At 37.7% G+C, this 14,376-nt stretch overlaps 2 protein-coding genes across 3 annotated transcripts; one reads left to right on the top strand and one right to left on the bottom strand.

Moving 5' to 3' along the window:
• Positions 1-272: 272 nt before the first annotated feature.
• On the bottom strand, positions 273-2,307 carry LOC126607541 (uncharacterized). Of its 2 annotated transcripts, none has more exons than XM_050275168.1 (6): positions 2,143-2,307; positions 1,870-2,046; positions 1,626-1,793; positions 1,332-1,529; positions 1,148-1,245; positions 273-1,050 (listed from the first exon to the last, which is right to left on the bottom strand). In XM_050275168.1, exons 1-6 carry the CDS (start codon positions 2,210-2,212, stop codon positions 457-459), a joined length of 1,305 nt encoding a protein of 434 aa, XP_050131125.1. In that variant the 5' UTR covers positions 2,213-2,307; the 3' UTR covers positions 273-456. The 2 variants fall into 2 exon arrangements, with proteins under 2 accessions (XP_050131125.1, XP_050131126.1); XM_050275169.1 differs by having other exon boundaries at positions 1,626-1,787.
• A 704-nt stretch (positions 2,308-3,011) lies between these two features.
• LOC126607794 (AP-1 complex subunit gamma-2-like) lies at positions 3,012-13,986 on the top strand. Its single transcript, XM_050275516.1, has 18 exons — positions 3,012-3,354; positions 5,571-5,873; positions 6,044-6,185; positions 7,110-7,283; positions 7,782-7,961; positions 8,412-8,566; positions 8,861-8,951; positions 9,098-9,261; positions 9,492-9,546; positions 9,756-9,878; positions 10,134-10,229; positions 10,755-10,882; positions 11,025-11,129; positions 11,252-11,511; positions 12,075-12,317; positions 12,410-12,585; positions 13,001-13,105; positions 13,474-13,986. Exons 1-18 carry the CDS (start codon positions 3,323-3,325, stop codon positions 13,567-13,569), a joined length of 2,628 nt encoding a protein of 875 aa, XP_050131473.1. The 5' UTR covers positions 3,012-3,322; the 3' UTR covers positions 13,570-13,986.
• Positions 13,987-14,376: the final 390 nt, after the last annotated feature.

Below are 14,376 nucleotides of genomic sequence, written 5' to 3'. Positions count from 1 at the left end.
ATTATGCTGATAAATGTGATATTCTTTTATGCTTTACTAAGTGCTTGTTTGAGGTGATTTCTGAAAGGGTCATAAATGCGATAAACAACAAAATTGTTTCCGACTAGTTTGCCAGAAAACTTGAAAGTGCTTTTAAGTCCGTAGAAATGCTTTTTAGGAGGAAGCAGATCCAGGTGCTTTTCATGTTTATGAAACACTTGGATTTTAATAAATTTTTTAACGTGTTTCTAATTAGAACACTCGGCTTTCCATGGACCAAGAAACACCGAAAATATCCTATACTCCAGAGCATCCTAGAATTTATGGAGATCAAACAGAGTTTCTCAAAATAGAAGCAAAGGACCTAAATGGTTGGTCGCACATAATGACTAACATGCCATAAGCCAGACTTATAACTGACAAAAACAGATTCAAAACATACACAAGCCTCTAAATATACATGAAACATGTCTTTCTTCAAGTTTTTTCACTTCGTCTCCTTTTAACTAAACCCGAATTACCGCCCAAAGCCCCATCCACCAGAAGAGTTTCTTTAGCTCCCTCCACAAATCCCACAATATTACTGTCCATCATACCCTCTATTCTTCCATGAGAGCCAGATAACACACCACTCCTCCCATCATTACCGTCTCCTTCCTTCATGCTACGCAGCTCCAGGCTTCCATCGAAACCCACCAATTCCTTAAGCTGATCCACATACTTGGAGGACGACGACTCTGTTATCTCAAAACAAATACTACTACCGTTATCAACATCGGAATCAAGCAAAGACACACACTCCTTAGGTGAAACCCAGGACTCCTCTACGTAGTTAATCCTAAACATAAGAGAAAGATGGGACGTGCCCAACAGATACAGCCGCCTCAACAGCGACGAAACAGGGGCTGAGCTAGCAGTTGCGCTTCTGACGGCGAAGCAAAGTGTCTGTACTAATTGCTTCCCCAGATTGATTCGGCAGCGCTTCCAGGCGAAGCAAAGTGTCTGTGACACTTGCTTCCCCAGATAGATTCGGCAGCGCTTCGATGTCGCGCGGGAGCCGAGCCGCTTGTCCTGTCTAACAAGTTCCAGTTAACAACATTAGACACATTGCGATAAAAGTTACGATCTTGAAATTCAAATCACCACAAACAAGCAATCAAACACTTACATTGCGTAAAATATAAGGCCGAATCACAATCCCAACAACAATTCCAAAAACACACGACAATCCGATACCCAAAATCCAGACCGAAACGGCACCAAGCTCTGCAAATTGCATAACATAATGATTGTATTGTTAAAATAAAACCAAATCCCCAAATGAACTACTGCAACAGCAAGAAAAAACTCACTGGACGAAGAAGTCCCGTAGCAATCCTCCGGCTTGAGACGAATCAACCGGACCAACTGATTCCCGCGATCAGAGACCAGCAGCATGCACTGATCAGCAGCAAAAGCCAGCTCAATATCCGGCGAAAACGTTGCGTTTTGAGCAGGGCCGTCCTCGCGCCCAGGCTTCTGCGAGTACCCTCCGGCAATCGTGCTCACACCTACACACGCAGCAGCAAAAAACAAAGAATTGAGTGAGTATTCACGATTATGCCACGCTAGTTAAACCCTAGAAAAAAGAGAGATTCTCAGGTCACCTGAAGCGCTTATCTTTCGGATGACGCCATTGCCCTTATCGGCGACGAAGACGATTCCTTTCGGACTCACGGCGAAGCTCCGGGGCTTCTTGAACCGGGCCGAACCCGACTCCCCATCCGAATATCCGTCGCCGTTGCCGGATAACCGTTTAATCACACTCTCTGAAACTTTACGACTCGTCGTTAAACGTAAACACATGGAAATTGGAAGCCGACAGTTTTACTTTTACTGTTTCGAACTTACCTTGGGATCCGGGCGTGGGAAATGGTACGGTGTAGACGGCACTACCGGAAGAGTCGAGGACGAGAAGATCGGACGATCCAGGGCGAGCAAGCACAGAGTGCGGGTTGACGCCGAGTTTGTGGCCGTCGATCGCCGTCGTGACGGTGTACCCGTCTTCAAGCACCACGTCGGCGGAGACTGAAACGGAAACACATGGAAATTGAGGGAGTGAAACGCAAATAAAAATACTTTCGTTTAATTTCGGAGCTTTTAGTTGAGAAATTACTGTTTTACCTTGAGGTGAGGCGAGGCTGAGGAGGAAGACGAAGAGAGCGGCGGCCGAGGACTGGCAGTGTAACGCCATTGATCGTGACAGAAGTGGCAGCGGAAACTTTGCCGAACTAGGTGGGTGAAGACTTCACCGTGAAGTAGAATGGGACATATAGAGGGCAACCGCTCATCCAGACCGTCGGATGATTAGGCCCGGATTCGCGCCACGTCACCCCAAGTTCCATAGTTATCGCGCCAATCAAATCCATTGAAAAGAAAGAACTATAATATATGCATATATAAATGAAAGGGGTAAATTACATTTTGCACCATCGTGATTTTGTGTCTGATAACAATTTCATCCATGTTTTCAAAATTTTAAATCTATCCTTTTAAATTTACAAATTGTTACAATATTGGCTTCTTTTTTGTTTAAGATTCATATTATAAGTAGTCGACGTGAAGAACTCAACTGCTGACTACCTAATGCACTCTTTCCTTCTCTTTATCAGGGTTTGAGACTAACAGTATAAGATAAATTTACATATACGAAGTTAAGAAGACAAGAGAGTATAAGAAAATATATAAAGTGCTTAAAGTTAATGAGAGACTTTACGTAAAACTGAGCGTAATATGATTCATATAGCAGATCTCACTTAATGAATGGGGATTATTGTTATTGTATTAGCAACCGAGAAATGTCCATCTACTGAATGCCAAGGGCGAGGGTGACCCATCCAACTCACAACAGCGCGTAACCCTATCGCTACTCGCAGACAATTGACGTGCGCAGTTTATAATATAAGTTCTTTTTCTTTTTCTTTTTTGGTGCACATTTTTATTAATTTTTTTATTTTCTGTTTTACAAAGAAAAAAAAAGGAGCATTTTCATGGTTAAAAAAAAGGAAAAAAAAAAGGGAGCATTTTCATGGTAAGTGGAAGGAAGAGACCCTGAAACAAGAGAGAAAAACTCGTCACAAAATACTCTCTCTCTCTCTCTCAGATCCGAATCTCTCTTCCTCTCTCTCTCTCTCTACACTTCGTCCCCAGATCTCTCAGATAACTTATTCGGATCCCGTATTCCGAATTCGGACTGTCCAATTTGCCGTCCGAATCAGTTGGTTGATCGCCTGCTGCTGCTAGGTTTGCCTGCCATTTGCGGATCCGATAGAGCTTTCCCGGAGCTTCAACCACGGACCCAATCATGAATCCCTTCTCGTCCGGAACACGCCTGAGGTAACAATCCACCAAACCCTTACTTATTTCCCAATTGTCAGATCACTTCTTGAATTTCAAATACGAATGTATTCATTCTTTAATTCTGTGAAATTCGGTTCGTTTTCGATGCTATTTTTCGAGATTCGGGAGGATTCGGCATCGCCGCTGGGTAATTGTGTAGTTAGGAGTCCATTGGAGCCGAAATTACTGGCTTACGATTCGGTTCTATGATCTATCAATTTTAGTAGGGTTGGTCCAACTAGCTGGGAGCTGCTTCTATTGCGAAATGCGTGTTGGGGTTCATTTCTCCATCAGGGGTGGTTAGTTTAAATTACCCAAGTAAATGTTGGAATGTGTGGAATTGTGCACTACGTAGCTAATTGCATTGTTCTTTGGGTGTGTAATCTTTTGCGGCATCATAGGCTGGTGTTTGCCTCTGTGGAAGGAGAATACCTGATCTTTAGTTCTTAGGAATTTCTCAGAAGGTGTAGAAGCGCCGGGTTTGTACTTGTGAAGATTCTTATTAGAAGGAGCAAAAATGTCGACAAGGTGATTGTCCAAGTTCGATTAGTGTAAACTCTATGTTAGGGAAGCATAGTTCTACTCTGCAGTTCCATTGGGATGTAGTATATTAAAGGGCGTTCGGCCTTGTCAAAGGGGGTAGGATCTTCTTGTGGAGTGGTCTATTTTGGCTTTCTGCCTTAGTACATAGATATGACTCATGAGTAAAACGATGCATGGGACATCATGGTTTTTGTATTTTGAGAAAATCTTGTAAATTTCAGAGCTCATCAAGTGCTAGAATTTTACCATTTTTTCATTAATACCACTTAGAAGTGTGAACCCTATTTTTATGTTGGAAGTAATACATTATTAGCAATGTGGTACCTCTTAACATCATCAGAGACTCATGAATCATGGTGTAGCTTGATAGAAGGATTCCATGGCACTCTGATGGTTCAAGTGCTTGAAGGGTGATCAGCTGCCACTAGGGAACTAATTACTGTTCTGAATTAGGTTTGCGATCCTAAAGCAATGTCAATAGTATTAGCTACGCAAGGTGGCACATATTAGCTGTTGAAATTTCAACGTGATCTTTGATAGATTCCAGAAAAAAATTGAACACTAAGTGAAATTGCGATGTCAGAGTTCTAACATATCTCAGATTCCACCTTATCTCTCTTTACTAAGAACTAGCTATTATGATATTATTTTCATTCAGAATAGTTCAGTAGAAAGCTTGAAAGAAATGAAAACTAATAGTCAGCTGAAATTAATGGCCTTTAGGTCCATGAAGGCACAATGTTGAAGTGTTTAAGTTACCTCTCATTCCTCTTAGAAACTGGGATTGGCTGGAAAATGAAGGGCCTGTTTGGTACTTTGCTTGAATCCAACTTTTTCAACTCAAAAACAATTTTCAAGTTTTGGGCCTTAAAAACTTGTTTGGTAGAACTATTTTCAAAAATTGAACTTAAGACTAACTAAAAAATATAGTTTATTCTCTAAAAACATAAAAAGTGAGTTTTTAGAGTTTTTAAACTTAAACTCACTCATTTCTTTTCTCTCCCTCCCCCCCTTCTCACTCCAAATCTCTCTCTCTTTTCTTCTTTCTCTCTCCTCTTTTTTTTTTTTTTTTTTACCTTTCTCGTCTCTCCTCCAATCCACTTCATTCTTTCGGTTCTTTCTCTCACTCATCTTCCTCTCTATCTCGTCCGATCCTCTCTCTTCTTTCTCTTTTCTTCAATCATCTCTTACTTTCTTTCCTCCTCTCTCCTCTTTCTACCTCTCCTGCGACCCCTCTTTTTAGATCTCTTTGTTTACTTTAAGTCGTAAGAATTAAAAATTTTAAATCGCAAACCAATCAAGTTTTTGAGTCTTAAGAAAATTGTTTTCAAGAAATATTCGTAAGAAATGATAAAAAATTTCAAATAGGATACCAAACAGACCCGAAGTGATTTCAAATATCCAAGTCTTGTAGAAGGAATTGCTTTCTGGATCTCACAACCTATATAGTTTCCAAATCGTAGAATTTCTTTTTCTACTTTTTAATCTATTTTCATGAAGTTTGTTAAAGGAACTTCATATTGTTTATGAATGATGTACCCAAAACAGTAAATACTAAATAGTTATCACCTTGTTAGGATATTTTCCTTAATGCAAGATGATTGACATGCATAAATGTTAACCTAATAACACGTGTAATATGTTATGTGGCACTTACTGTCCAAATGCAGGGACATGATTCGGGCTATACGTGCTTGCAAAACTGCGGCAGAGGAACGTGCTGTTGTAAGAAAAGAATGTGCTGCTATCCGTGCAGCTATAAACGAAAATGATCATGACTACAGGCATCGTAACCTTGCTAAGCTCATGTTTATCCACATGTTGGGTTATCCCACACATTTTGGTCAAATGGAGTGCCTGAAGTTGATTGCATCTGCTGGTTTTCCTGAGAAGAGAATAGGGTATCTTGGCCTCATGCTGCTTCTTGATGAAAGACAAGAAGTTCTGATGTTGGTCACAAACTCATTGAAACAGTATCCAACTCTTAAATGACTATTTCATTAGAAAAAGCATTTCCCCCTCTGACCTGCTTTTCCCCCCGCTTTAATATCAATGAATAAGTCGTCAAAGATACAGTACTCTCACAAGCACACAAGATAGAGTAAATTTGTATTTCCTAGTAGCAACCTTAACTTATATGCAGAGATCTCAATCACACAAACCAATATATTGTGGGACTTGCTCTTTGTGCTCTGGGAAATATTTGTTCAGCCGAAATGGCTCGTGATCTTGCACCAGAAGTGGAAAGGTTGCTGCAATTTCGAGATCCAAATATCCGGAAAAAGGTACTAATATACTTTCATGGATTCAGGCCAAGATTTTGTTGTTTTTGAAACTCGTGTATGGCATCATATGTTAACTTCACAAGATTGGAAATATGGAAGGGAGAAGGAATGGCCATAACTATTCTAACCCTTGAAATTAGTTTTACCATTCTGGAAAGTGTTGATAATGACAATCTTTGAGTTCCCTTTTTCATAAAATTTCTTGTATAAAAATTGTTTAGGTCATGGGCAGTAAACCGGAAACCATGTCATGGTCGCCTTATCAAATTATTTCATTACTAGATGCAAGAACTATATCATATGATTTAATCTTCAAGGTTCTTTCCTTGAACGATGCCAAGATTCTGCACCGTTTATTATGCACATGGCTGAATTTCTTACATATTGTTTTGTTCAGGAAGGAAACTAAATGTCCTGTTATGGATATCTGCTACATATTTAGTTAATGTCTAATATTAGTTCTTATGGTCTGCAAACACTTAAACTATCTGGTCATTGAGTTTCTGTGCAAGCCAGCTTTTTTGTTGTGATGGTCTGCTTTTGGAATTTGCTTTTACAAATTTTTAGTCCATCTCTTATGCACCTAAAATGCAACTGTCTGAAGCTGTACTAAATAAATATATGCAAGCTAGAATTTCTTATGCAGCAGAAGTTTGATCCCAAATTAGCCAACTCTAAATTTGTTGTACATATCATCTTTTTCTGGTGGCTACTCGTTCTTTTTGAAGGACAAAAACTAGTCAAAGTGTTGAAATTTGACATTTGGATCTTGTTTGGGAAAATTTACGCGTGTTTTTTTCCCTCAAATTGTGTGATAATTTCGCTTTTATCTTTTGTTTCTTTCCTTATGTTTCTTGTATCAATTATTTTTTTAATTTTTTTTTTTTTTATAGTTTGAGCTGACTACACTCCCGTCAAATGTAGGCAGCATTGTGCTCTATAAGGATTATAAGGAAAGTCCCTGAGCTGGCGGAAAATTTCATTAATCCTGCTGCCACCTTACTTAAAGAAAAGCATCATGGCGTTTTAATAACAGGGGTTCAACTTTGTACAGATCTTTGTAAAGTCAGTGAAGAAGCCCTTGAATATTTCAGAAAGGTAATTTGACTTTGGCCTATAATTGATCTTCTGTACAACTTAAAAGGATGTAAAATTCCTTGCAGAATTGGAGTTCTTATGCAATATGATTGTTGTAATTGGGATTACTATTGCAATGTTAATTAATAGTCTGTTTTTTATGCCTTCTTGTAAATTGTACAGTGTTCATATGGGAGACTATGCATACAACTAGAAAGATCTTTATCATGTTGATTCCTTGAGCAAGATAATTTAGCTTTACCATTCACCAGTTCTTATTGCGCCACAGTACTGATTCTACTTTCATGATTTTTGTAGCAGATTGAAATTTTGAGTGGTTAACTTTGGTTAATCTAGAACATATGAACTCTAGCACGTAGCAGTTATATGTTATGGATGCTCCTATAGGGAGTTGTGTATTATTTTAATTTGAATGTGTTGTTTTAAGGAACTTTTGAAAAATAACTGAAAATGTGAATTGTGTTGTTTTCTATTAACTTTTCCTAATTGTGAATGCAGAAATGTACCGAGGGATTGGTCAAAACACTAAAGGATGTAGTGAATAGTCCATATGCCCCTGAGTATGACATTGCTGGGATCACGGATCCTTTCCTACACATTAGATTGCTAAAGCTTTTACGTGTGTTGGGCCAAGGAGATGCAGATGCTAGTGAATGCATGAATGACATACTTGCCCAGGTAAGTTGCGACCAAGTTTATTTCATGTTATCTTTGCTATTAGCCATTGTAAACTATTAATCTTTATTTATTACTGCTGTAAAAATATTTCAACTTCAACAATACCTACAAAAGAAAATTTTCAACCTCACTTGTGTACATGATAACAAAGGATGAAAGGAAAGAAAGATAAAAAATAAGTCACAACTTGCATGTCATAAGCTACTTTTTCAATATTGAGTTCGGGCTGTGAGAACTGTGGAAAAACGATCACATATCTAGTCCATGTTTCGGCAACCATTAATCTTTTGTTATTAATGTTGTAAAATTATTTCAACTTCAACATTACCTACGAAAGAAAAAACTCCAGTGAGAATATTCCCAAAACTATTAGCTTCATTACCTTTGTGTTTCGTAATTCGAATTACTTTTTTTATTTTCTTTCTAAAGTTGATTGTTATTTTTTCCTAGGTGGCGACAAAAACTGAGTCAAACAAAAATGCAGGAAATGCAATCCTATATGAATGTGTTGAAACTATCATGAGCATTGAAGATAGTGGTGGCTTACGTGTGCTTGCCATCAATATCTTGGGAAGATTCTTATCAAATCGTGACAACAATATCAGGTCCTTTTATGATACTTTAACTCATGCAAATTTTATTCCAAACAGTAAGCGATTCAGCGTCAATATCTTGTGTTGAATTTTCCGAACTTTGGCAGTTGTTTAGACATTACATCTTAGTGCATTGTGGTTCTCAACTTGGTTTGTCCACTTAACTCTGAATTGCTAACTGTTTGGAATAAAATTGGACAAACCATTATTTAAGCTTTCTGATCATTTGACTTTATTATGTTCTTGCTCAGCTGTTTTCCTGTTTTGTTATTTCGTTGTAATTTTTTGGTCTTTTATTCCTTTCAGATATGTTGCATTAAATATGCTGATGAAGGCTATTACAGTTGATGCTCAAGCTGTGCAGAGGCATCGGGCAACTATCTTGGAATGTGTAAAGGTATACTGTTTGCTTATGTTTTGCGAGAATTAAGAAGGCCTCTTTTTCCATTAAATGTTGACTCAAATGCCTTGTTATTGAACTCTTCTTTAGGATTACATGTGCTAATGTACAACTAAAATCTTGTGACTTGAATGTTCTCTCAGGATTCAGATGCCTCAATTCGGAAAAGGGCCCTTGAGCTTGTTTATGTGCTTGTGAATGCGAGCAATGTGAAGCCTCTAACAAAAGAGCTAATTGACTATTTGGAAGTAAGTGATCAAGAATTCAAGGGAGATCTTACTGCAAAAATTTGCTCCATTGTTACAAAGTAAGATATGCACTTTATTCATATAAAAGAAAAACTTATGCAGTTTAAGTTTGGAATGGGTTTTTTCTTTTTAAATTTAGCGAAAGAGTTCATCGACTATTGGGGGGAAGGGTGGGGTTGTGATGCTGCCCCATATTGTTAGATTATTTTACAACGACAAGGTTCAGCATTTCATTGGATTTTTGTTTTAGCAATTATTGTTTAATGTACATTCACCTCTCACGATTTAGGTTTTCCCCCGAGAAGATTTGGTACATTGACCAGATGCTAAAGGTTCTCTCTGAGGTATAAATCCAAATGAAGTGTTGTCAGTGTTAATTAAGTTGCATTTGTGATGGTCTTCGATCTTGCACATGTTTTTGGCATGTTATACCTAATGTTTACTCGTTGAATTTCTCCATTTACTTGATGGTTATTTCTACTTTTATTTCTTTAAAATCCTGAACTGGGAATTTGTTTCAAAGAAGTACTGATCTTTATGTTGTGCTTAGTAGGCTGGAAATTTTGTAAAAGATGAAGTATGGCACGCGCTTATTGTTGTGGTTAGCAATGCTTCTGATCTCCATGGATATACAGTTAGGGCGTTATACCGAGCATTCCAATTATCAGCTGAACAGGTGATCATTGTCTTACTTTGATAGGATTAATTCTCAATTGGGTGGTGCTATCCACACGTCCCTTTTTACCTTCCACACACACCTCTCAACTTTTGGCCGTCAGATCAAATGAATTAAAGAGGATCAAAGGATAGAAATTAACATGGGTGTGTGGGAGGTAAAAAGAGGTGTGGATAACACCACCCTTTAAAATCCCTATTATCTCGAGTATCCAGATGCATGTCATTGGTGTTTTAAGTATAATATTTTACACAGGAAAGTCTTGTTCGAGTAGCAATTTGGTGCATTGGAGAATATGGTGACATGTTGGTTAACAATGTTGGCATGCTCGATATAGAGGACCCAATGACAGTGAGTGCGCCCTCTCCATGTGTTTCATTCATCTCACCTTTCTGCGGTCATCTTTTATTTGTATAAAGTTCATGCAGCATCTGCATTTAGCAATTGTTATATATTTTAACATGAAAAGCATAAAGAATCTGTGCATGCCCTCGTATGCTCAATATATGAGCTCTTAGTAGCCAGGCCGTCTTTTATTTATTGAAAACTTTTCTGAGGTCATCTTTCTTGCATTAGCATACAATTAATAAAAGACTGCACTGTTGTAATATGTTGAAACAGTGATTCAAGATCTGTGATTATATGAATGCCTTTTCTACAAAGTGTTTGTTGATCTTTTCAAGACTAGAAGATTAAACTATCTACATTAGCCATTTTCTGATTTGAAATGATGGCATAGTTAAACACTTCATATTTGATTGAAATCTCAAATTTTTAGCTGGTAGCAAAAGTTGGTAGGGAATTGTGTCTTGTTAGTTTGCATCCTTTTATGTTTTCTTCCACAGTTTCCTGACAAATTTATTTATTTGTTAACAGGTAACAGAGTCTGACGCTGTGGATGTTATAGAGGTTGCAATTAAGCACCATACCTCGGATCTGACTACCAAAGCAATGGGTTTAATTGCTCTGTTGAAGCTATCTTCACGTTTCCCATCTTGTTCAGAGTATGTTTTTTTTTTCTTGTAAAAAAATTCTGTTCAATTGTTTATGAATTTTTCCCAAATAATGTGACATGGCGTTAAATGTATTAATCTTAGTTTTCTCTTATGACACAAAGCATGATTGTTATCTGAATGACTTATGTAGGAGGATCAAGGATATAGTTGTTCAATACAAAGGAAGCCTTGTCCTCGAATTGCAGCAAAGATCCCTTGAATTGAACTCTATTATTGCGAAGCATCAGAACATTAGGTATCCTGGTTTAAGAAGTTAAAACTATCGTTTGAACAGAGTAATCCATGTTAAAACTATTTTCTCACCATGCACCAGTAGCATTTTCATTAAACATGAAAGCTGACAACGTGTTTGTGCAGATCTACACTGGTTGAACGGATGCCAGTTTTGGATGAGGCAACTTTCATTGGAAAGAAGGCTGGTTCAATGCAATCTACTGTTTCTTCTCCTTCTGATGCTTCAATCAATCTACCAAATGGAGTTGCCAAACCTTCTGCAGCTCCTCTTGTGGATCTACTTGATCTAGGTTCGGATGATGTGCCAGCCCCTAGCTCCTCTGGTGGTGATTTGCTTCATGATCTTCTTGGTGTTGATTTGGCACCAGCTTCGAAACAATCTGGTTAGTCTGGGAAAGATTATGTCACTTTATTATGTAACTTTATGGCCAGAAGTACTTAACTGAACCACTATCCTGATTCATCGTCATTACACGTGGTTTATCTTATATTATGTTTAGCCAAAATGTTAGCAAGTGGTAAAAACATAAAAGGATGTAACACAGTTGAAGCATAAGTAAAGACTTTATTTAAATCAGACATAATATCCCCTAACTAGTTACTTTATTTTTGGGCATTGTAGTGCATTGAAACTTAATTCTACCAAACCTCTCTCTGGTCCGTTCTTGTCTCTGAAATTTTGGTTTAGTTCTATGAATGGTGCAAGAGAAAATTAAACTTATGAAGGATAATGCTTCCCAGCAACCCATAATTAACTGTAATATTCTTCGTCGTAAATTGAATCTGTTTCTTGTTGTGGTGATATCAGGAAGAATTTATATAGGGGTCTCAAATTGTTTTGGTGTTGCATTATACATATACCTATAGACAAAAGCGAAAGAAGAATTAAGTGTTTGCATTATGTCTCTATTCTCAAATCTCAATCCGTGTAAATTTATTCTCTTAGGTGTAAATCATTCTCCAAATAATGGCACCGATGTTCTACTGGATCTCTTGTCTATTGGTTCGCCTACGCCAAGCAGCTCATCTCTACCAGATATGTTATCTTCCAGTGAAGGAAACAAAACACCTGTTTCGCCATTAGGACTGACATTTCCATCTTCAAATTCAACACAAGCCACTTCTGCTGTGGGAGCTGCCCCTGTGATTGATTTGTTGGACGGCTTTGCTGCCAGCACCCCGAAACATGGTAAAGTTTGATAAACCTTGAGAAATTATTTTGCAGATATCATTGGGTTTATTTCGTCATATCTTTTTCTTTTTCTTTTTTCAAATAAACAGAAAACAATGGCACAGCTTATCCATCTGTAGTGGCATTTGAGAGCAGCAACTTGAAGATGGTTTTCAACTTCTCAAAGCAGCCTGGAAATCCACAAACAACAGTGATCGAGGCTACATTCACGAATTTGTCCACTAATGTCTATACAGATTTTATTTTTCAGGCAGCTGTTCCAAAGGTGATTTTGGTTACTTATATGTACAGTGTTTATTGTTCTTTCTTTTTTGTCTGTTTTCCAATGGGGTTCCCCACTCTCTGGTAGTTTAGGTGCAAAGTTGAATGTCTCTTCTAGAATTCACAGAACTCAACAACTTGAACCTTTCCTTGGTATCCGGTTAATGAAAAAAGAGAAAACTTGCTTGCGCTAGTAGATTCAGTCATGAGTGAAGCCCGAGTGGTCCTGTATAGATTCCCACATCGTACTCACAAAATTACATAGTGCTTTGTTATTGTATTCCTCTAATGGTATGGTGACCACTGAAAATTTGCCCACGATTTTTAGTTGAAAACTTGGATGTTCTTGTGGATTCAGTTTCTTTGTTGTTAATTTCAACTTGCTGTTCTGATTTTTTCTATGTGCTTCCAATCTGCAGTTTCTTCAATTGCACTTGGAACCAGCAAGTGGCAATACTCTGCCCGCAAGTGATAAAGGGTCCATCACACAAACTTTGAGAGTTACCAACAGCCAACATGGAAAGGTATGAATCTCGGCTGTATAAATGCTTAGTTTATGTTCTGAACTTGACTGCTGCATGTCAAAAAGCGAAAGCATATCATTTCGTTTTAATTATTCCCGTCCTTTGAGAGTTACCAGTGATAACAAAATTTCCTTGTTAAGTAATTATTGTTTTTACTTTGTTCCGTCCATTCCCCTTCTTTTCCTCGTCTTGCATTATGAGATGCATATACCCGATAGAGCCAGTCATCCGTAGGAGCTGGAGCATGGATAGAGCTAATGTTTTATTTCTTTTAAGCTTGATCCACATCTTCGCCTTTGTCGTTTCCCTTTCCCCTTCAACTTTTGGTGGATATTGTGGATAGTTAAGAAAATTCACATCCTTTTCAGAAATCGCTTGTCATGCGCATACGGATAGCTTACAAGATGAACAACAAAGATGTCTTGGAGGAAGGTCAAATCAACAAATTTCCTCCCGGTTTATGAGGTTGAGTAGTTTGCATAGATGGTAAAGACAGAGATTCAAACGGACCGTGATGTCAGTGCAGTATTTTTCTCTTTTTCATTTGCTCAGTTTGGGGTGGCATGTTATGTGGCTGTTGGGAACGATTTTTCTTCGGAGCGGGGTTTTATCGAGGGGCTCGGTACCTTCCCCGTTCCCATCCCTCGTAGGAGGTTTTATGTACATTATTACAAATTATTCCTGTACGAAATTGTGGGAATTAAATTTTGCTTTCGATGCACGAGAGGAGGATATAATGTCGAGATCTTGAGGTGCTCTTCTTACATTTTTTTTAGCTTGGATTTGCTCTCGATTAACGTTATTGTTTGAGATCATGGTTGTTTTTGAGCAACCAAATCAGTTTATATATATTCGATTTAAATGTAACGATTTTCATTAAATGAAGGCTTATTTTGTTTGTTGGTTTTTTTTTTTTTTTTTCCTGTTGTGCTCCATTTGTTAATTTAATCCGTTTATTTCATTTATATTTAAATTGTCATGGGAAATAATTAGTTTCTTTTTATGTTTTCGTATTTTTCTCCTCACCCTTTTTGTCTCTAACCTGTGGGTCCAATTGTTGGCCCAAATAAAATGCCCAATTGTTGGGTTGTTGTATTTCTAATTAGGTAGTGAAGTCATGGTTACATGAGACGGTGACATTGAAGAATCGTTTTGAAAGTGTTTTGAAAATGATTAGAAGCATTTTTAGTGAAGATGTTTTTTAAACAATTTTTAATAAAAATTCAAGTGAATCATGAAAATGTATTTTAAACGTTTTCTACAAGAAGTAC

The sequence above is a fragment of the Malus sylvestris genome, chromosome 16, assembly GCF_916048215.2.
Source record: "Malus sylvestris chromosome 16, drMalSylv7.2, whole genome shotgun sequence".
Lineage (NCBI taxonomy): Eukaryota > Viridiplantae > Streptophyta > Magnoliopsida > Rosales > Rosaceae > Malus > Malus sylvestris.
This window is presented reverse-complemented; position numbering and strand designations above follow the sequence as displayed.

Bases quoted from the DNA above. Each gene is read 5' to 3' on its own strand.
- LOC126607541 (XM_050275168.1), bottom strand. From the start codon at position 2,212: ATGGCGTTACACTGCCAGTCCTCGGCCGCCGCTCTCTTCGTCTTCCTC. The intron at 1,794-1,869 runs GTAAGTTCGAAA...CGAGTCGTAAAG, and splicing joins TCCCACGCCCGGATCCCAAG to TTTCAGAGAGTGTGATTAAA. The intron at 1,246-1,331 runs GTGAGTTTTTTC...TGCAATTTGCAG, and splicing joins CTACGGGACTTCTTCGTCCA to AGCTTGGTGCCGTTTCGGTC.
- LOC126607794 (XM_050275516.1), top strand. From the start codon at position 3,323: ATGAATCCCTTCTCGTCCGGAACACGCCTGAG. The intron at 5,874-6,043 runs GTATCCAACTCT...ACTTATATGCAG, and splicing joins GTCACAAACTCATTGAAACA to AGATCTCAATCACACAAACC. The intron at 8,952-9,097 runs GTATACTGTTTG...ATGTTCTCTCAG, and splicing joins CTATCTTGGAATGTGTAAAG to GATTCAGATGCCTCAATTCG.